At 40.3% G+C, this 21759-nt stretch overlaps 1 protein-coding gene across 5 annotated transcripts; it reads left to right on the plus strand.

The window, feature by feature from the left end:
- The first annotated feature begins 132 nt into the window (after positions 1 to 132).
- On the plus strand, positions 133 to 18217 carry SMPD4 (sphingomyelin phosphodiesterase 4, neutral membrane (neutral sphingomyelinase-3)). Of its 5 annotated transcripts, none has more exons than XM_010575271.1 (19): positions 133 to 276; positions 561 to 647; positions 1140 to 1282; positions 1433 to 1508; positions 2387 to 2495; positions 3107 to 3159; positions 3749 to 3900; positions 5223 to 5355; positions 6014 to 6085; positions 9761 to 9850; positions 12382 to 12527; positions 13005 to 13095; positions 14095 to 14195; positions 14462 to 14625; positions 15332 to 15537; positions 15814 to 16047; positions 16814 to 16945; positions 17113 to 17241; positions 17735 to 18217. In XM_010575271.1, the coding sequence occupies exons 1-19, from the start codon at positions 238 to 240 to the stop codon at positions 18059 to 18061; spliced, it is 2484 nt and encodes an 827-aa protein (XP_010573573.1). In that variant the 5' UTR covers positions 133 to 237; the 3' UTR covers positions 18062 to 18217. The 5 variants fall into 5 exon arrangements, with proteins under 5 accessions (XP_010573573.1, XP_010573581.1, XP_010573590.1 ...); XM_010575279.1 differs by having other exon boundaries at positions 2387 to 2477; XM_010575288.1 differs by lacking the exon at positions 9761 to 9850.
- The last annotated feature ends 3542 nt before the right edge of the window (positions 18218 to 21759 follow it).

Raw genomic sequence — 21759 nt, forward strand, 5'->3', positions numbered from 1 at the left:
CATCACCATGGCAACAGCGGCACGCGCCCCCCCCGCCAGGCGCCGCGGCCGCAGGGAGGGGGGGGGGAGATGGCGTCACCGCGGCGCGCCGGGCGAGAGCGGTGACGCAGAAAGGCTGCGCCGGCGCCGAGCGCGGGAGGCGGCGGTGAGGGAAGCGGTGCCGGCCGCTTCCGCTCCTCTTCCTGCAGCGCGGCCCGGAAACAGGCGGCTCCGCCGGCGGCGGGGAGAGGGGGGGGCATGGCCGGCCCGCACCTGCAGCAGCCCAGTTTCCTGCTGGTGGGTGGGGAGCGGCGGGAGCTCACCGGGGAGGCGGCCCAGCGAACCCGGCGGGCCTGTGCCCAGCGGGTCGTCCCGTTCCGGTTTGGGCTCGCGGGGTTTCTGGTTAAACCGTCAGCTTTGTTGCGTACCTGTGCGAAAGTCGGTCGGCGGGAACCTCAGCCGTGTCAACGGGAACGCCGTGCCGGAGGAGCGGCGTAGTTAGGGGGGCTTTCCGTCACGGCCGTGATAAGTACCGTCCGTTCTGGCAGCGGCGATCTGATTTCCCTTATGGTTTGTCACAGGCCACTTTGAAGGCAGATTGTGTAAACAAACCCTTCGTTCAGCGGTGCCACGATCTGGAGACGGTCATTGAGGAGTTTCCCGCCAAGGTGAGCGGCCGCTGCCTTTCCAGAAACTCGCGTATTTCAGAGGAATTTGCTTTTTTCACGTTACTATTTTCTTTGTTCCTATTTCTCTTATCCAGAGTTCTGGGGACCCCAGGTGAAACAGTGGGAAGCCAGTGTTTCCCAAGAGTGAAAAACCTTTTCTAGTCATTAAAAGATTTTTTCAGTTGACTGCACTTCATTAATACCTTTCAGTCTCAATTTACAAGGAAAACTAGTTTTTAAAATATGACAAGTAATTGCATGCAATGCTGATGAGTATCATTGCAACTTTAGTAGGATCAGAAATCAGGATAGATTTCCTGTAATTGCCGTATTATAATACATTCTTTTGAATGGAAGCTCTGCCCAGTGGTAATCTGGAAACAGCCATAAGTAGCTGGCAGACAGTATCTTTGTGCGTTGTAGTATGTGCAATAGCGGTTGTTCAAGTGAGGAATTGTACACATTAACTATTTGTGTCTGTTTTCCCTAAAGGAACTACATGGCATCTTCCCATGGCTGGTGGAGAGCATTTTTGGTAGCCTGGATGGCATCATCGTGGGCTGGAATCTTCGCTGTTTGCAAGGAAGAACAAATCCCACTGAATATTCCGTGGCTTTGGATTTCTTGGATCCCAGGTAAACTCATTCATTTCAGCACAGATTAAAAACTGTAGGGTGAACAAATAACTAATGTTTGACCTTCTTCTCTTGTGCAAATATAAATTCACAAAAGTGACACAGGAGAGGGTTCTTACCATGGATTTTCATTCTAATGCTTGTTTGCAGTGGCCCAATGATGAAGCTGGTTTACAAACTCCAAGCAGAAGAGTACAGATATGATTTTCCAGTCTCATATCTTCCAGTGAGTAACTGAAAAATCTGTAAAAAGAGAATATAGTTGTTGCAGCTGTTGGAACTTTGCACGCACTTTATATATACGGTTCAATATAGGCCAAGGTATAGCCTCAGTGCTCAAGGTTTAGAGCATACCTGCTTCTTTAAACAGTTGCTAGATGAGGAGAGTTCTGAGCCATAAACTTTGTAGGAGATGGTGGTTAGCAGCTAGATATTTGTGCTGTTCAGCCAAGAAGGCTGCATTGTGATTCTTATCCTGTCCCCGGAGAGTCGTGTGCTTTATCTTGGTTACCAGTAGTTGCAGGATTGAAAATAGTTTTCCAAGCTTGTCACAGAACAGTGCCTTCCCTGGCTGCACTTTGTGCCCATGTGTTTGAAGACTAACTGCTATCCTGGTTATGAACTATGACATTTCAAACAAAAATGTTTATCTGTAGAGTTGTTTCACTTTGTTTCTTCCATTGCTACCAGCTACCTGCTGTATAGAAATTGATTCAGATAGTTCGACAGTCTTTAACAAAAGGAAACGTCATTTAAGTATATAGTAATTGCTGGTCCACAGCTCAGTTACCCTAATAAAACCACCAGTCATCAAGCAAACACCAGTCTTCTGCTGCTCCCACTCCAACTGGAAAAGTCTTGGTGAAGGCTCTTTTTTTTTTTTTTTTTTCTTCTACTGAATACTCATTTTCAGTGAGAAAGTTGGCAGATATCTAAAGAGTATGCATTTGCACAAGGAACTACTGCAATGCAGTAAAATCCCACTGCACTGAATGTAGATATCATCCCAGAATGCTGGAATGCAGCAGAACTTCACTGTCTGAAAACATACTCTGCAAGTGTGCTGAGTAGCCAGATTAATATTTCATTACTCTTGTTTTTCAGGGCCCTGTGAAGGCTTCAATACAAGAGCAAGTTCTACCAGAATGCTCTTTATACCACAACAAAGTCCAGTTTCCTTCATCTGGTGGTTTAGGTTTGAATTTGGCCCTTAGTATCCTTTTAACAGTTGTATATTTAATTCCTTTTAAATATCTAAAACTGAGAGATTACGAGCATTTCTGTTGTGTATTTATTACGCGTCTGTGGTAAATCACGGTCGTGCTAAGAGTTTGGGCTGATTAGAAATGTTTAGATTCCAATGAAAAATAAATTTGTCTTCTTCTTATAAACCCTTGTGGGGGGATTTCTGGCCTTATTCAAGTCAACAACAAAATTCCCAGTAATTTCAGTAGAGCCTGTATTTCACAATTTTTGTTTTCGTAACTACTTATAGTTTATGCAATATGATGGAAAAAGGGCATGTTAACTTTGCAGCTAGTGTACTTGTTGGAAGCAGTCTAGCTGCAGCTGCACTGGTTTCAGTTTGAGATAGTCAAATGTGCTGAGAAGAGTAATGCAAACGCACTTGCCACATAGAGAAAAACTCAACTACCAATGTTTGAGTTGGCTGAAAAGCAAGAAGGCAAAGCTGAATTTGCTGTTAAGCTCTAGCAAGTTATTTTAGCATTGACAAAATAAAAATTTAATGTCTAGTCAGCATCCCCAGATATCTAACAGCTGTACCTGTTTTTTATTATCTGATCCTTGACTCTGTTCTTCCAGATCCATTTGAATATTACATGTTTTACTTTGCAATTAGTTTGATTACACAGAAGGTAAGTACCTTTCAGCAATTTTTCCCCTTAAAATAGTATTAGCCTTTCCTCACAATGCTTTAAGAGCCCGCTGAGGTGCTGTCCAGCTGGATTAACAGCAGTTTTATCTGTACTTTTAGAATTTGTTATTGCTTTGGTTCAGTTGATGAAGTAAGACTGGATATTAAACAAAATACCCACCTTAGATATACCAGTAAGCAGTCTGTCCAACAACATGCCAGCACGGAGCAGGCAATGGATTCCAAATGGGTTTCCTACCCCTCTATCCAATAACACCGCTTATACAGTCATAACCACAGCTTTGTAGTATGGTGTCTGGTTATTTGGTTCCTCTTCCTGTTGTTACCTGTGCTATATAACACTGCACTCTTCTCATACTTGGTTACATTCACTACTACAGCAAGAGTTCTCTTACGGTTAGTTATTTTACCATTGCTCCAAAGTGTCTTTGTTGTCAATTCACCCTTTATAACCACTGGGCTTCTGCTTATTTATACTAAATGGGTCTGGCTGTTGTAACAGACACTTCCTAGCAGCAGCTTAAAGTAACAGCATATAACTCCAGGTATATCGTGTGTGTCTGTTTCAGAACTCACCCGTCACCCATCATGTCAGCCCTTCCAACAGTGCTTATTTCATCTTGGTGGACACATACCTGAAGTGTTTCCTACCCACTGAAGGAAGCGTCCTTCCTCCACCTTCTTCAAATCCTGGGGGAGCCATCCCTTCTCCAACTCCCAGGTAATGACTACAGTGCCAGAGGCAAATTGCGGGGACAGTGCTTACAAAATACAGTTTGTTGGAACAAAATCTCTAATAAGTAGAAAAGACCTCTGCTCTTTATGATCTGTATGTACTTATTATAAAAAATTAAATAGATTTATGTTCACCATAAAGGTTTCAGTTGAAAGTCTGAAAGGTAGCTATTATTGGAGAAGAAAAGGCATGTACAAGCAACGAAAGTTCATCAGTTCAGCAACTCTAGTTGTGTTTTGTGCCCTGCAACTGGAGCAGGACAGAGATCTAACTGTACTTGACAGTTTTTACTACCTTCAGATACATATGGTATGTGGTAAAGATGGCACTGGTGATAACCACTGTTACAAGGAAACTTGCATCTTTTATTAATGTTGCTATAAAGCTAGACAACTTGACAGTTGGTCATTTTGTTTCAGTTCTGAGGTTGCCATCCTTAATTGTTTAATGTTCTCATTACCTATTTTGCAGTTCTTTGAAATTGCTGCGTCACGACCATGTCTGTGGCTTTGATGCAGACTGATAGTGCTCATAGGTTTCTTAGTTCATAACTTCCTGGTATAAAAAGCCAAGACACATACTAGTAATCAAATCATATGAGTGACTGCATTTCAGGTGACTTTTTCCATGGTCAAGCTATTAGCCACAACCGGAAGGAAGAGAATGAAAGATTTTTGACCACTTACTGAAGTTCTATATATCTACGCGATAATGGCATAAAACCAAACTCACAAAGTTGAAGGGAAAATGCTCCAATACAAGCACCCAGTCTTTTGTTCTTTGTAATGGCCAAGTGTGTGAAAGTCCACATTTTCAAAATTGGTTTTGCTACTCAAATTTATAAAATGTTCTCAATATTAGCAATTTTATACAAATGTAAAAAAAAAAAGCCATTATATTTTATATAACTGCATTTTAAATACATTTCAAATATCAGTTTCCATGGTCTGTTGAGCCTTAGCATATACCTAGGAAAATACAGATCAGGTGAATTATGAACATGGAAGGCAGAGTGAAAGAAAACAAACTGAATAGGAGAAAGTAAAAAACCCATGTATTATTGAACATAACATCAGGTCTGTGTAAAGCTGGTTCAGTGCAGTATGAATAGTGATGTAGTGTTTGTTTATAGTTAAAGTGCCTAGTAATTATAACACGTTACAGAAGTTTGCGATGTGTAATCAACTATGCAGTTTTACTTCTTAAAGACCGCTTTCCAGTTTATAAGCCGGTGATTACACGGAAATACATCCTTACTTTTAGTGAGGCTTACTGACTTCAGTATTTCCCTTCATTTGCCTTTCAAGGTCTCCAGCAGTGCCTTTCACTTCCTATGGCATGCATCACACCAGCTTGCTGAAACGGCACATTGCCCATCAGCCTTCTGTAAATGCTGACCCAGCTTCACAGGAGATCTGGAGATCAGAAACACTGCTCCAGGTAAGTTGGATTTAAGGAGGAAAACACCCCACAGCATTTCTTGCTGCTAGCTGAGGAATCTCTCCTTTTTAAACCAGAGACAGTTATGCCATTTTGCTTTAGCTTGTTTTTGGAGTTGAGCAGTGCAGCTGTTGTTTTCTGTTACTGAAACAAAGAACCACTGTTAAACTGTTAAGTTGTAATTTAGAAAGGCACTTAATATCTTTTTTTTTTAGACTGTATATCCAACAACTGATCTCAAGCATTTGAGTATTTTTTTTCCAGAAAAGTTTCTAAACCTGATTTTGTTTGTTTGTTTGTTTGTTTTTAAATCTTACATCAATCCTATGCTCTAAGCAAAGGTTGAGCACAGAGAAGTTGGTTCTGTTCACCATCAAGGAAAGGGAAAGGAGAATCTGGACTTAACAGTTGTTCTGAAACAAGTTCCTACCATGTTGCTGAACTGAAATATTGATGCTTAGCAGGTGCTAACAGTATGCCAACTCAGTCATTTGCATTCACATGATGATAACCTGAAACATCTCTGAATTGGCGCCTGTCTATTTACCAGTACAGCTTAGTTTTCAGATTATATGCTATGGTCTTCCCTACCTAGCTTGTGACTGACAAGTCCTGGATTATTTCTCTTTCCCTAGCTGAGAAAATATTTGTTTTGCAGATCTTTGTTGAAATGTGGCTTCATCATTATTCACTGGAAATGTATCAGAAAATGCAGTCCCCTCATGTCAAGGTAATAGTCTGTACTTCATTCATGAGTGTCATCTGATGGTTGACCTCTTATTTGGGGTAAATCTCCTATTCTGTGGAGAATTTTTTCGTATATTGGTCCAAAGGAAAGAAATAACTTATCAGAGTATCTACATGAGTGTGTCAAAATTGCTAGTCCAGTTATGAACAATGTTGTGAGTGTGTCATCCAGATTTGCCTTCATTGCAGAAGTTGTGTTGTTTTTGTTTTGGTTTGGTTTTTTTTGTAAGACAAGTTTGTGGGATGGTCACAACAATCTGATCACCAAGAATTAAACTACTAATGACAGGGAAGATGCCACTATAAAAGCATAGTGTTAAATCCCACTGGGGCAACATAGCTAAAATTGATTTCCGGCAGTGATAGCAACTGTTACTGAAATACCAATTAGTAACTTCTAAGATACGTAACCATTTTTTAGCATGAATCCAAATTAAAAAAGGAAATCTTACTAGATTGTCCTTCAGTGTTAAGTGAATAAACCATTTTTGTTGTTTCATGTTCCAAAATATGCTTTTCACCATAATGGTGTCAGAAGCAGTTCTGTAGCTACAGAGTTCAGAATATCTCTTGCTCAGATAATACACTGGTTTAAGCAGTTTGTGGTGGCCTGTTCAGTAACAAACTACTGCATGTAAAACCAAGTAAGTGTTGGGGAGGCTAAGATCAAAGGCATTATAAATGTAAAGGGAATTTGAAGGAGAAAGTGTTGATCCTCTGAATTCCCTCTGGGTCACAGTGGGACTTTCATAGAAGGGGAGAGAAATATAAAAGCTACTCAGGATTTATTCCTGTGTGAAAGAGCAATATGAAAGTTGATTGACTGAGAAATTCTGATCCTTCACTCCACAGACTATAAAATAAACATATTTATATTTTGGTAGGAAAAGAAACATGGGAGAGCTGAAGTGTGATGGGTTTTGTCTTTTATTCTTAAAGCTGAGGTCAAAATGCAAACTCACTAATGTTGCAAAGTCTCCACTTGGGACTCTCAGCAGCATGGCTGTGCACCTGTGATGGAAAGGCTTTGCTTGGAAGTACCTTTGGTCTGTCTGTCTGTCCGGTCTGTGCATCAAGCGCTGTGCTTAGGCCAGAAATAATGATTGCTTTAAACTTCTCTCCTCTGTTCACCCTCTGTATTTCAGACGCTCTCTTCTAACACTAGGGAGCAGCAGTTACAGACAATGACTATTAATGCTATGGTGGAATAGGGCTTAGGTAGAGCTTAAAGTTCTCTGAAATCACCATTTCAGGAGCCTCCACAAGGTATGTGGAGCCACAACCTGAGGCCATAACCCCCTGATGGTATTTTAGCTTCATCTTTGATGGGAGGTAATCATGGGCATGTAAAAAAAGAAGTCTTCACTCTCTGGGGTTAGAGCACCTGAATAGGGGACTGGAATTCCCCGTGACATCCATAAATGGACAAAGGATCCCTCCTGCAGGACTGAGGAAAGGTTCCAGACCAGCTGGGGACAGGACTGTTTATAAGCCTGTGATGCTTGAACTAATCTGTGTAGACTGGTCTCAGAGTGGGCTGATGGAGAATAGTCTGCTTCGTAGTTCCTCAAATGAGGAAGTAGAATATGCAGAAATGCAAGTTTTGTTTTAACATAAGGGTTAAAGGGCTTGACTGGAAACCCAAGATCACCCTAAACCTTATTCTTAAAATTATTAATAATTATGCAGGTTCACTTGATTCCATTTAGCCTTCTGTGCGTTTGGAAGGAGGGGTAATTAGTGACCATTCAGCCCTGGATCTAGACCTGTTTGACCATCAGCGACTTGAAATGGCTACATCCCTGTATTGGAAGGTGGGATGAGGTTCCACAGAATTTGCTCTTTCTTTGTCCAGCAGCCAGTCTTGTTTGCTTTGATGGGCCAAGCCAGATCCCAGATATGTAACTTCCTGTGAAGTGCCTCAAGGAATGATAGATTTTTCCTTAAACCTTGTTAATGTCATCACAGACTTCCCTTTACAAATAGAAGGCAGTGGAATGGGAATTAATAGTAAATAATTTCATTTGACAAGATGTACTTTTCTACTTCACTGCTTTGAATTCTTTCTGGGTCTGGTGTGAACCTGAGGTTGACACTATTTGCTATGCTGAGTTTCACTGTTTTCCCCATTAATTCAACTATTTTCCTATTCTTTTACATTGTCTGTTTGCTTTTTCTTTCTTGGATAATCCAGAGCCCAAGCGTGCAGCACCTCTTTTCCTGTTCCCTTCTGCTGTAATCACAACCCTTAAAAAGACGTTATTTGATAAAACTTTGTGTAATGCTTCCTGACCTTCCAATGCCAGGTGCCACAGACCCCAGCACTGCATGTGAAACACCCATTAAACTACAGGCTCTTGCTGATTCCTGTAGCAGGGGAGTCAATTACAAAGCAGATGGTGTGTTTGAGCTGTTGGGGAGCTTTTTACGCTAAGAGCGTAAAACCAAAAGATACCAAACTGGCACTAGAGGAGATTGGGTAGGGGCTGTTCAAAGACAGCAGAGGTGTGATCTGGAGAGTTAGTTTAGATGCCTGACAATAGTCATTGGGATCTGTGTAGTGTACATTGTTTGTTTTATGTTTTTTCATTAATTTCATACATGTGTGTCACTGTCACTACAGTATCCTCTTCACCATCACATTGTCAAAAGATACTCTTTACCTTATTCATCCAAGAAGAGATCAGGCTGAGGCTTGCAGAGACTTCAGTGTTAAGGCAAGATGCCTTTTGCATCAGCATATAAGACTGTATGTTAAGTATGTCTTTTGCCTTTTTATACATGTGATGTTTCCCTAATAGTAAAAATAATTTCCTCTCTTGAGGAAATTCACAAGACCTGCAGCCTTCCCAAATGGCCTTTAAGTTGAAAGAGAAGACAGAGGATTTCTCTGAACTAGAAACTTACTGGACAGGCTCACAGTGATTATAAAATCATAGAATGGTTTGGGTTGGAAGGGACCTTAAAGATCATCTAGTTCCAACCCCCTGCCATTCCTGCCTTCCACTAGACCAAGTTGCTCAAAGCCCCATCCAACCTGGCCTTGAACACTTCCAGGGATGGGGCATCCACAACTTCTCTGGGCAAACTCTTTTTCTTCCTGTTCCATGGGAAGAAGAAAGTATCACTTTGAGTTTCTTCCCGGTATACAAACCCTGCTTCTCTGGCAGCACAGGAAGAAATGACAAAATTTTTCAAAATAGCATTAAAAAAGCTTGCAGAATATTGAACGCTTTTACTCCATTATTTAATGAAACACCATAACAGTGTGTAAATACTTGTCGCTGCAGTTCAGTTAACTTCTGAAATGGGGAGTTTATTTGGCAAAAGCTCCATATTCCCTACCAGCACTTGCTCTGAAGGTAGCAAAGAGAATGGCCACTGCCACTTACAGCTATACTTTTTTGACACCTGCTCCCAGTTGTACTTCCAAGTTGATAAAGGGTATGAAATACTGTGGAACCAATTTACTGAACACCAGAGAGAAGAGGATACTGTGGCTGCAGTTGTTATTGTGATATGTTGTCCCTGACTGTATTTGTGATGTTCATTTTTTTCCCCCCACCCTTCTTCCTTGGGCTCATTCTCACTTTTTTTTTCTCTTGCTCTCTTCTCTCCTTTTTTCCCTCCCCCCCTTCCTTTGTTTCTGTTGTCTCAGCTGGAGGTTCTCCACTACCGACTCAGTATCTCCAGTAAACACCACGGTAGTCCTGCCCAATCCAGCTACCAGGCCCTCCACGCATACCAAGTATTACCATCTTTTCATTTTGTTTCCTTTTTAAAAATCTTGTTCCATCATATAATCTGCAAAGTGTATTGGGGCTAGCTGTACAGCAGCTTTTTCTGCTAAGGTGTGGTTTTACAACTTGATTGAGAACACTGCACTGAGATTTACTAAATTTTCAGTGAAAACAGATAGTGAGGGGTGTTAGTAAAGGTCATGCAGGAAATACTTAAAATCTAGCATATTATGAGGACTAATTAGGAACTCCATTTTTAGAGATGCATTCTTGAAATGCACTGTAGAAAGAGGGTTAGCAGCTACGCTGACATTTTTTGACACCAAAACTGGCTTCACTGATGGCAGATTTCTGCCCTTCACACACTAGTCATTTAAGCAAAACTTGCGTGGAAAAGAAGATCAGAATTTGCATGGCTGTCACCTAAAATTAAGGTAGGTAACATCTAGGTTTTTTTAGTCAGTGAAATGTCATTGACTAGTACCAAATTTGTAGTGGCAACGTGAACTTGAGTGTCCAGTTTTGCAAAAGCACACGAGTGGTACATTTGCAGATTGTTCAGGAAATGTGCATGCAAAAACATTCCTGTTGGAACAGATTGCTGATTCCTCTTTCCCTACTTCAGCCCTTTATTCATTGGGTCTTCATTTTGGGAAAGGGGAGGGCTGAGCATATATACTATAAAGCTCTTTAGCACTACATGGAATTTTCCTGCTGTTTAATCCTTTTTTTTTTTTATAAAGTGCTATGATATCTCAAGGTACTGCTTAGAAAGGAAAACAGGAACTACTACTTGTCTTTAAATCTTTTTTACTATTATGTCTTATCTAAGTACTGTGTTAAGAAAAGAATGGCATATGTCCATCCTGTAAGTTCAGGTTTGACAACAAAAACAATTGTGAGGAAAAATACTTTTTAAACCAGTAATGTTTGTAATAGTGCTGATCCAGGCTAAGAGGAAATTATAAGAATTGCTAAGTGGAAAAACTACTAGCATCACCTGAAATGATGTACTGAAATAGTGGTACTGGTGGTTTTATAAGTTCAAAAGGTACCTTCAAGGGGAGTCTAGAATTTTTTTTTAAATTATACCCTTTCAAGGCCTATAGCAGACTACTCAACCTCTCTAATTGCTTTTGGAGATCCTGATCTAAACTCCTAGGACCAAGTAACTTCTCAGAGTGCTACCCTCCTATATAAACTCTCCTCAGGACTGTAGAAAACATGGTGACTTACCAGGAGCTGTCAAGAACACAAGACCAGCCTTCATTAGAAATGGTAACAGGTTATTCTCTCTCTTAGAGGAGTCTCAGATCTGGCTGCACTACATGACTATATCTATCATGAAGCCTTGAATCCTTTCCTGGAGTGAATTTTACAGTGTATTAAAAATCTTAAGAGATTGCAAAAATGCATCTGCTTTGCCTCAGGCATTGCAGAGAAAGGACACAAAGACACACACAGACCTCCCTCCTCCACGCCCCCAGCACTGGAAATACTGTTGAATTGATTTAAGAAGTGGAAACTTTTTGTACAAAAATGCCTGCTAGTCCCCTAGAGTCATGTTCAGTGTCTTACCTCAGCATGGCTGCATTTGGCATCCTGGAAACATCTTGCAGCTATTGTCTAATACACTCTTCCAGCATCTTCCATTATACTTGCAGCTGTAACTTTTGTTTCATGTACATTCTTCTCAACTTTTGAGGAATGTGAGAGCTGTGAAACTTGGAAAGCAAATGTTATCTTAAAATCTGCCTTCAGTAGTGGATTGAGATTAGTTCACTACTCTTAAAGCAGATTACAGTAGCAAAGGAGTTAGTGCTTTGTCCCCAGATTCTGCAGCAGACCAGCTCTGGTGCTGGGCACCCAGGAGAACTAGTTTTTTTACCTCATTCATCTCCCTGCTATATCATACACTCACTTATTAGTAACATCACTGTGGCTCACCATCACTCCTTGTTCTACTCCCACCCAGGCTACTTCTACCCATAATGATGCTAGAACCAACAGGATCACACAGGACTTGAAGCAGTGCTTATTCTTACCATAACTCTTTCTAGAATTATTCTTTCTTATAAGGCAGATGAGTACCAGCATAGGAAGAACTCAATAAAGCCTGCCAAGAGCATAAACAAAGGATCTGTTGTGCTGTCCACAGCAATGAATTTATAACCATAATGAAAGGCTGAATATTCTTTTTTCAGAAAGGGGTAAGTCAAAATCTAGAATTTACTCTATTCTTTAACGCTAGCCTGAAATTCAATGCGTTAGAGTACTGTAGATACTTTTTCCTACAATCACATTATCAAAAATACACTACTGTTTCTTAGTGAACTGATGGCAGAAGATTGATGCAGCTTGTCCCGGGGAGCAAGTCTGTCTAAAATCAGGTGGCACCAAACTACAGTGAAGAACCTAGAAGGAAGAGAGCATTTCTTGTATTTTCATTTCTGATCTGAGAATATGATTTTCCTGAATTATCTCCTGGACATTTAGCATGTGATACTCATTATCTTCCTGTCTTTTGCTTTGAATCTAGGAGTCATTTAAGCCCACTGAAGAGCACGTGCTAGTGGTAAGACTGCTTGTGAAACATTTGCATGCTTTCAGCAACAGCCTGAAACCAGAGCCCCTCTCCCCTTCAGCCCACTCCCACACAGCCAGCCCACTAGAGGAGTTTAAAAGGTAGGTACAAGAGCAGCCTGTCTCTGAAACATACAGAGCTTCTCCCTGAAAAGCTGTGCTTTCACCGAGAGGTTGAATTAGGTTGTTTTGGTGGTTAAATACAGAAGTACATTATTAAAAGTACATGAGAACTAATGGATTATGTTTCTTACATCCACTAGATGGGGGGAGGCAGCTTCAGGAGGGAGGGGATGTCTTGCTATTACACTAGTCTATATCTTGGCACAAGTCAGAGAAAAGAAAATGCTACCAGAGGATTCTGGCCAAGGTTAGTGGAGAATTTTATATTTATGTATTTGAATTGAAATTCAGTGGCCAGAAGTAGCTTCAGTTAAGAAAGAACAAGTTTGGGTCACTCCTTTCTGTATTTGCATTTGTGGAAGTGTGTTGGGTTGTTGGTTGGTTGGGTTGGGGTTTTTTTGTTTTCAAAAGTTGCTGCTGGTTTATACATGTGACTGTCTTTGAATCTCTTTGCAGGGTTGTAATTCCTCGGTTTGTCCAGGAAAAACTTTATATCTTTCTGCAACACTGTTTTGGCCACTGGCCTCTGGATGCCTCTTTCAGAGCAGTATGTACCTGCTTCTCTTTCTAAGTCTGTACTCAACAGAACTAGTAATTAGTTATTGCTGTTTAGCAGCTATTTCTTGGTCTTTAAATCTTTTTTTTTCCTAGAGCAGTGAAATTCTTTATATAACATCTACATTTAATGTTAGAGTGCCAGTTAGACATAAGAAGGCAGTTGAATAGATCTTGGTGAGAATTACTAGAGGTTGTTGGCTGATTTTCCTGACACTGAAAATAGCTATTGATTGAAAAGAAATAGGTGTTTCTTTTAAAACAGATACATTCTCATAGGTCCTAATATCTTATCTAATATGATAGGTCATAAACAAAAGTAATATGATGTTAATTTACAATAGCAAGATACTGCAAATATTACCTCCTGCAAGCAGGAAAAGAAATGCATCAGATCGTGACTCTTGGTAATTAATGTAGGAGTTTAAATGCAGGATGTAACAGGGCTAGATCTTGCTCGCTAGACCCATAGTTAGCTATATCGCAGTGTTTAAGGTATACATGTGAGGCAGAATATCAGAACAAACGTTTACAGAGGCCATGGCAAACCTATTAGTGGCTTCAGTGCAATCAGGACTCCACTGTTTCCTCAGGGTGATGGGTACATCTATGCAGAAGACGAGAGCTGAAATTATATTAATGTAGCGTCTTGTTTACTTACTTCAATAGCGATTCAGTGAACACTACCAGAGCTGTTAAATGCACCTTAAATGTAGCCACCAGCTAAGTTTTCTTTTTTTGTAGTAGCTGTTTGAGTGCTGTCTCATTTGGGTATTACAGAAAATCCAGATTGGTCCTAATCAACAGGCACTTGGTTTTTTCAGTTCTTTTTCAAAGATACTCAGATTACTAGAGAGCTTTATTCCTGAAAACTTTTAGATGTCATTAAGATAATATTCACTAGGTTTAAAAGAAACGAACAAAAACCCCTTCTGTCTTCCTTTCCAAAAAGTATTGATACTCACATGTTTTTATGTGTGATTTTGCTTAGGTTCTTGAGATGTGGTTAAGTTACTTGCAGCCTTGGAGATATGCTCCAGAAAAGCCACCACAAAGCGCAGAGCCCTTGCCTCGCAGTGTGTCAGAGAAATGGTAAGGAGGAAAGCAACTGTGAGTAATCTGAACCAGTAGAATTTCAGAAAGCATCCACCAACCTGAATTAGCTTCCTATACAAGATCAGAGATGATTTGTTACAACACAGGCTTTTGTTTTGAGAGGAGTATTCTTTCATCTCAGTGCAAATAGACAATCTTTCCAGAAACAGTATAAAACATTCCCTTAGTGATTCATTTGGCAGAAGACAAAATAACAGTTATTTACATAGCTATACTCACAAATCCTGTACTCGCTTTGACAGGGCTGCCTTCATTCAAGAAAACCTACTCATGTATACTAAGCTGTTTGTAGGATTTCTGAACAGAGCTCTTCGAACAGACTTGGTCAGTCCAAAAAATGCTCTCATGGTGTTCCGAGTAGCCAAAGTCTTTGCTCAGCCTAATCTAGCTGAAATGATCCTGAAAGGTAAATGGATATTTTGACATCTTATGCTGTCCTTTCTCAATCTTTCTTCACAATGGCTACATCTCACCTCAGAAGCACTGAGGTGAATAGACTTTATCTCCCATTTGCATGCTATTTTGCAATTCAAAAGTCTGCATGTCTTCACTCATGTTTGTCATATTGGTTTAATATGTCTATAGTTCTTTTCTAACCACCATCATTTAGATTTCATTCCACAATTTTTCTTTAAAGGAGAAAGAATACAATATTGGGTATTTGCAGTAAAGTCAGTTTTTCTTACACTTGTCTTGATTGTTTACCTCAGGATTAAAATTTCTTATATCTCTAAAGGTATCTGTACTTAGCAAAACAGCTACTCAGCTAGTCATGTATATTCTTCAGGATAATTAGGATACAGTAAATTTGGGAGAGGCAAGATTTGACAATTATCAATGTCTTAAGTGTCATGATTCTCCACTGCCTTTGAAAAAAGTTACAGGCTTAAAGTGCTGTCTGTATGGGCTGCATTTAAATGCACTCTGACATTTTCTGCTGTGGGCAGAGAGGATTAAATGAAAAAAAAAGTAATTAAGGCCTCTTTTCCCCTAGAACTACCTGCCTACCTAAAAGCAAGTTGCCTAGCAGACTTAAGATGCTTTGTAGCTAGACCTTCCCCAGCCAAAAACAGGAGTATTATGTCATCTTCACTACTTTTCTCAAATTCTAGGGGAACAGTTATTCCTGGAGCCGGAACTTGTTATTCCCCATCGTCAACATCGACTTTTTATGACCCCCACACTTGGTGGGAGCTTCCTCTCATCATGGCCTGCAACTATAACAGATGCCTCATTTAAGGTGAAGAGTCATGTTTACAGCTTGGAAGGACAGGACTTCCAGTATAAACAAATGTTTGGCACAGAAGTCAGAAATTTGGTAAGCAGCAAATTTCTTTCTGCATATCTTTCTACTTTGACAGGTGTTTTCTCAATGCTGAGCATCCATATTATGAGAAGTTAAGAGTGGAAAACTTTAAAAACTACCTTTGCCCTATTGGAAATGCAACTAACAGTCTTAGCACAAGTCCATCTGAGCTAAGAGAGTGAGTTTGCTGGGTTTGCTCTCACTGCCAGGTATCAAGGCACAGTTTTATCCATGTATTGATGCTTAGCCGTCCTTTATGTTTGTCCCACACAATTTTTTTTGTTTTAGGTGCTAAAACTGGCTCAGTTAATTTGTCAGGCGCAGCAGACGGCAAAATCCATATCAGACCATTCTGCAGAAACAATGGCTAGCCAGTCCTTCTTTTCATGGTTTAGATTTACACCATCTGAGATGAATGGTTCGTACACAGGCAATGACCTTGATGAAATTGGGCAAGACAGCATCAAAAAAACAGATGAATATTTAGAGAAGGCACTGGAATACTTGTGCCAAATCTTTAAGGTACGAAACTTCTTTCTAAGAACTTTCCCTGTGTGGCAGTGTGAACAAGAGTCAGGATTCCTCAAATGTACTTTTGTCTCTCTTGTACTTTGTGGGGTTATAAAGCCATCCAGAGACTCTGCTAGCAAATTTTGTTGTAAACATCTTGTAGGCTTGACTTTACCTGACTACTTCAAAACCCATTTCAATGTAGATGGAACTAGATGCTCTGAATTTCTAAATATCAAGCCTACTTTGTTTCAGGTGACCACTCTTTTGGACTGTATAGTTTATACCAAACCTGTCTCTACTAGTGCCTGTTCTCATGTTTACAAACAGGCAAGGCATAGCTTAAATTTTAAAAACCATCCACTATCTTCTAATTGTAAAGAACTATAAAAATACAACATATAACTGCAGCTATAGATGAATGGATGAACTAGAAGTAGTCTGTTTCTTTGGTTAAACTTAAAAGAACAGATGAATTTCTCTGTCAGCCACATGGCCTTCATACATAATTGACCTAGAAGACAGCTATTTGACAGCTCAACAAGGACTAAGGAACATATAAAACAGAACACCTTTTTTGGATTTGACAAGCAGAGACAAGAAATCTGGAGATTTCTATCTCCTTTTAATGTCTAACTGAGGTGCTATTAAGCAGTTCTTGGTATCTGTGCTGGCTGTTGAAGTTTTCCAGTACTAAGGAGTTTGTGAAGGGAGAAATAAATGAAATAAAAGGGAGTAGTTCAGACACATGCTTTAGAACTGTGTTATTCTTGAGTAGCTGAATGAAGCCCAGCTGACCCAGATGATGATGAAGTGTGGGACAGCTCAAGATGAGAATGGAAAAAAACAGCTTCCAGACTGCATCGAAAGCGAGGATGGCCTCATTCTTACACCCCTTGGCAGGTACCAGGTGAGAGAAGAAAGATTCCATATTGCTACCCTAGATTGTTCTTGAAAAAACAAGAAGGTCTTTTTCCACATCAAGAGAAATGCAACTTATTTGGGGCTGAGAGGTGCCAGTATAAAGGTGTTTCAGATGGAAGCTACAACATAAGGGGTTTATTTTCCTGTTTCTAGATCATAAACGGCCTACGTAGATTTGAGGTGCAGTATCAAGGAGATACTGAGCTTCAGCCCATCCGAAGCTACGAAAATGCCACTCTTGTCCGCCTCCTATTTCGTTTATCCTCAGTGCTTAACGAAAGGGTAAGTACAGCACTGCCTCCTTTCGTATTCTCCATTGCAAATTTCTGTTCTTCACTGCACTTGCACATACATGACACTTCGTTTGTTCTTGCTGTCTCCTTTATTGTGATCTAGATGGGTACAGATAGATAGATGAACTATCTAGTTCCTGATAGTATCAGGCCTGCTTCTCTACCTGTAGCTCTGCTTTTCCTACACAAAACATTAATAAATAACATTTTAAATGTATTCTTTATTCTTGGTGAACAATGGAGTATCATTCAGAATGAATGTTTCTAAAACAGGAAAAGCAAATCCTTTTCTTCCTGTAGGTATGATAGATACAAGGCAAGTTGGCACTAAAGCAGTTTATTTAAAAGTGCATTTTGATCCCACCCCCCCCCATTTCCTATAATCCTCATCCTATAAATGAAGAAAATTGTAAAATAAGTTACACTTACTTTATGACAGTAGTTGCAGTAGAATACTAATGTTTAAACTTTTCTTACCTCAGTTTGCTGATCAGATGGATGTGCTTTGCTCCAGGGAAGATTTTGTTGGCAGACTTTGTCGCTATCATCTTACCAACCCCTATCTCATACAGAAAATCAGGTATAGTCCTGTGGTGAAGGATGGAACAAGCCAGAACTGGGGACCAAGAATCAGTCTGAGGTTTCTAGCTAGTTACAGGACTCTCATTTCTTTGCTGATGATCTACTTCATTGCATCCTGGTTTTACATTGGGCCAGTAGGCTGCACATTCATTATCCTGATTGGATATTTTCTTTATGCCGTAATAATGACTTTTTTCTGTGAAGGATGGAAACCACATGAACACTAATTTCCTCCTCTCGGCTTACACTTGTGAAAATAAATGTTTTAAGGATGAGCCTGGGATTCAATGACTAAAATGTTTGAATTATCATATCAGAACTTCCTAAAGTATTTTTTAATATTAAAGTTAATTGAGTTTTATAAACAATGATGTGGTCATGTGGAGTGGAGATAATAATAAATGTAAATTTTATTTTTATAAAAGTGTTCGTATAGAATCTGGTGAATGACTTGGGGTTTTTTGAGGGGGGAAGAATGGGCCATCAGTATTTAATACTGAAATGAACTGTACTGTATGTAGAAATATTTTTGATTCAGCAATAACTGGATTGAAGCCTTTTACACTGTTCTAAAGCAAGAATTAGCTGTAGGACTGACTTACACATTATGCTTACAACCAGAGCAGTTACAAAGGCAACAGAAATAGCAGTGCACCAAGAAATAGGAAGTTGCACTGACAGAAAAAAACCAACAACAGAAGATGGGACAAGGCAGCAAGAATGGCATCTCATAGCCCAGTGTTGGGCTTAAACCTCCTCTTCTCTGCCTGAGGCCTCCCCATCCCAGGCAGGTTTATGTCTTCTGCCTCCATAAACCACTTACTTACTTTCTTCTCTGTATGTTTGCACCTCTTCTGGAGCCACCGTGTTCAATGGGGTATTAATATTTGCTTGTAAAAACAGAAGTTACTGCTTACTGTAACTCTAACCTGGCAGTTTTGGCCAGCAGATAGCAGCATTCCTCTCAGAGTTCAACAAATACTTTGTTGTCCTCTCCCCAACACAAAAAGGGCAAGAAATCCTTTTTTGTTCCATCAATACTTAAGGAATCCATTGGTTCCCATCTCAAGCCACTGTGGTGCAGCAGCAGTACTGTAAAGTATTAAGGACTCTGCGCAGCAGTGAGACAGGAGAGAAACCATTTATGAAGCAAATACGAGAGCACCTACATATAACACAATTAACACATTCATGGCAGCATCTGACTTGGGACCAGTTAAACACCACGCAGCTCCGTTCCATCGCCGTCCGGCACTGCCACACTGCTGCCTCGGCCAGGGCCGCCCAGCTGATACCACTGGGACAGGGTGAGGGAGCTGGCCAGAGCCCCCACACCCACCTCCCCAAATCTGCTGTAAAGGCCCTGGGGCAGGCCAAGGGGCATTGCAGTGGTGGGTGGGCAGCCAGCCCAGGAGAGCTCTGCCTCCCTGCAAGTGACCACAACAGGAACATAATGGTGGGACTGGGGAGGGGGACAGCAACAGCTGCTCTTCAGCAGCAGCTGTTACTCTCTGTGCTTCCTTAAACAACACTTTAAAAAAAAAAAAAAAAGTATTTTCCCACTTTATTACAGACCTTCATAAATCTCACTATTCATTAAACTCATAATGAATTGGGGATTGCTACTAAAAGGCATGCCACATTTTCCTGTTGCTGCAGGCAGGATGAATTAAAAGCCGTGACAGAGATTGCCCATTACCTTGTCATCAATACTCACAACTGGAGAAGAATGAGCCACAAGTCTTGAAATCCTGTCACCTTTTCTTGCAGTGTATCTTGACCCCAGGGCCACTGATGACCTACACTCAGTAACTCAGAGCCATACTTTAATCAAGAGCACTCTGGTCAGCTAATACAGAAAAACAGAATAGCTGAGGGTCATTTAGTTTGATCTAGAAACACAGTTTTTTCTAAACCACCACCCAAACAGCAACAGCAGGTGAGGCAAAGCTGGAGGCATGTTGCTAGCAATGATGTAATGCACCTCTATTCTCAGCGCTAGCTTCAGCTACATTTTAACTAACCAGACCTGCACACAAAATTCATATCTTTACCTATACTAGTTGGAAGCACAGGGAAAAGTGGAATGCAGTATTCCTGTACTGCCTGCTGCTGCAGTGCAGCATTTTTAGCAAGACGTTTTACTCCTCACACCAAGCTGCTGTGAGATATGTTGCCAGGCACTTTACTCACCATATGCTGTAATTAGGAGGATTTTATTTATACACACAAGGCAAAAGTTATGCTTACTTTTTTTCAAAGTTCTAGAGAATAAGGCAGTCCCTTTCTAGGTTAACACCTCACAGGTCATGGTTTTTTGTTTGTTTGGGTTTTTTTATTACAAGCTCTGCTGTTGGTTGAGAATCTTTAAGTTCTGAAACATAAACGCAATACAATGCTGAGAATGTTGGGGGGTGGATTTTATTTAACATTACAGTGGTAGAAATATTTGGTGCTGTCCTCTAGAAGCAAGTCTATATGCTGTCCAGCAACTTCCATACTGCTATATAAATGCTTGACTTCTTTTTCTTAATGGAGTCATGTGCATCTCCATGTTAGATACCTTCACGTTATATCCCCAGCTTATCATCACAATACTTACCCCCATGATGACAGAGGAGTCAAATGTGACTAAAAAGAGAGTTCCTCAGTAAAAGGTATGTCAGGTTTCTGGAGGGAACACATTCAGCAATTGAAAAAAATCCATCCCTCAAAACATCTGTAATCAAGGGTGGGGATCTCAGTCAAGTGTCTTATTAACAAAACAGCACAACCTCAGGTACTAAACAATAAAAAGCAGGTGTTTTCACAGTCTATTTTGTGACTCCAAAACATCCTTATTGCCCTGGGACTAAGGGGCTCCAGTAAGAAAACAGCTATAAGCTAAATGTAAATAAACATCCAAAACCATGCTGTAGGAACCAAAGGATTCAGTATCATAAAAGTAAGCCTGCAATAACCAGTTTTTGCTAACAAAACCACCAATTTGCTTGAGCCTTAGTGCTGCACGAGGGTTGCATCTCATGATGTTCCACAAGTGTAAGAGAAGATACTTCCTTACTTACTAGTCATTGTCCTGCTATGATGCTGCAGATAAATTGTCCTGCTGCAAGTTTGATTTGAGCAATTTGATACTTCAGGGCCTTGGCTTTGCAAACTTGTTTGCTTAAACTGCCACTCCAGACTACTCCCATAATCAGCTTTGCAGTCATAGGACTTAGGTCATTGTTCCGCTATTTTCTGCAGGTAACAAAATTTCTACCTCATCTGCAGTGACCAGTACAAATCACTGTTCAGCATATACGACTGCTAAAAAAGGCACACCATACCTTTGCGGTAGCAGAAATATCAGAAATTGGTCATCAGACATTTTACCATTTTGTTATGCGGCCTTATAACCATTTCTATTAGTTTTATCATGCACATTTTACTAATCATACTGACATCAAAGTGAACCATTTAGAAACAGATACAAAGCTAAATTTGGACCGCTACTAATTCATGGAGCCTACAAAACCCACATTGTTTATGGTGAATAATAAGTTTTCCAGAAAAACAGCAGAAAGGTAACTTCTCTGTCTTCCTCAGTACATCTGAAATAGTGTTTGGATGACATCCACAAGAACAAAAACGTTCCAGGAGACTACTAACCAGTCAAATCAGGTAAGGAAATGCCTCTAGAAATCTAACATTCTTGAAGCAACTTAAAATAGCTTATGTGGTACTCTACTCTGAAAATCTTCCTTTTTAAAGATTTTAAAATTAGTTTTCCTCCAAATAAGTTTGCAGGATGTTAAGTGGAAGTTGCAGAGGTGCAAGTTCTATAGGTGAAGGCCATGCAGAACTTCTGAATCTAGAAAATGCTTCTGTAAAGGATGGCATTTGGGGGTGGGGGGTGGCAGGAACACAACACAACACCTAAACT

The sequence above is a fragment of the Haliaeetus leucocephalus genome, unplaced genomic scaffold (assembly GCF_000737465.1).
Source record: "Haliaeetus leucocephalus isolate CR32 unplaced genomic scaffold, Haliaeetus_leucocephalus-4.0 Scaffold13, whole genome shotgun sequence".
Lineage (NCBI taxonomy): Eukaryota > Metazoa > Chordata > Aves > Accipitriformes > Accipitridae > Haliaeetus > Haliaeetus leucocephalus.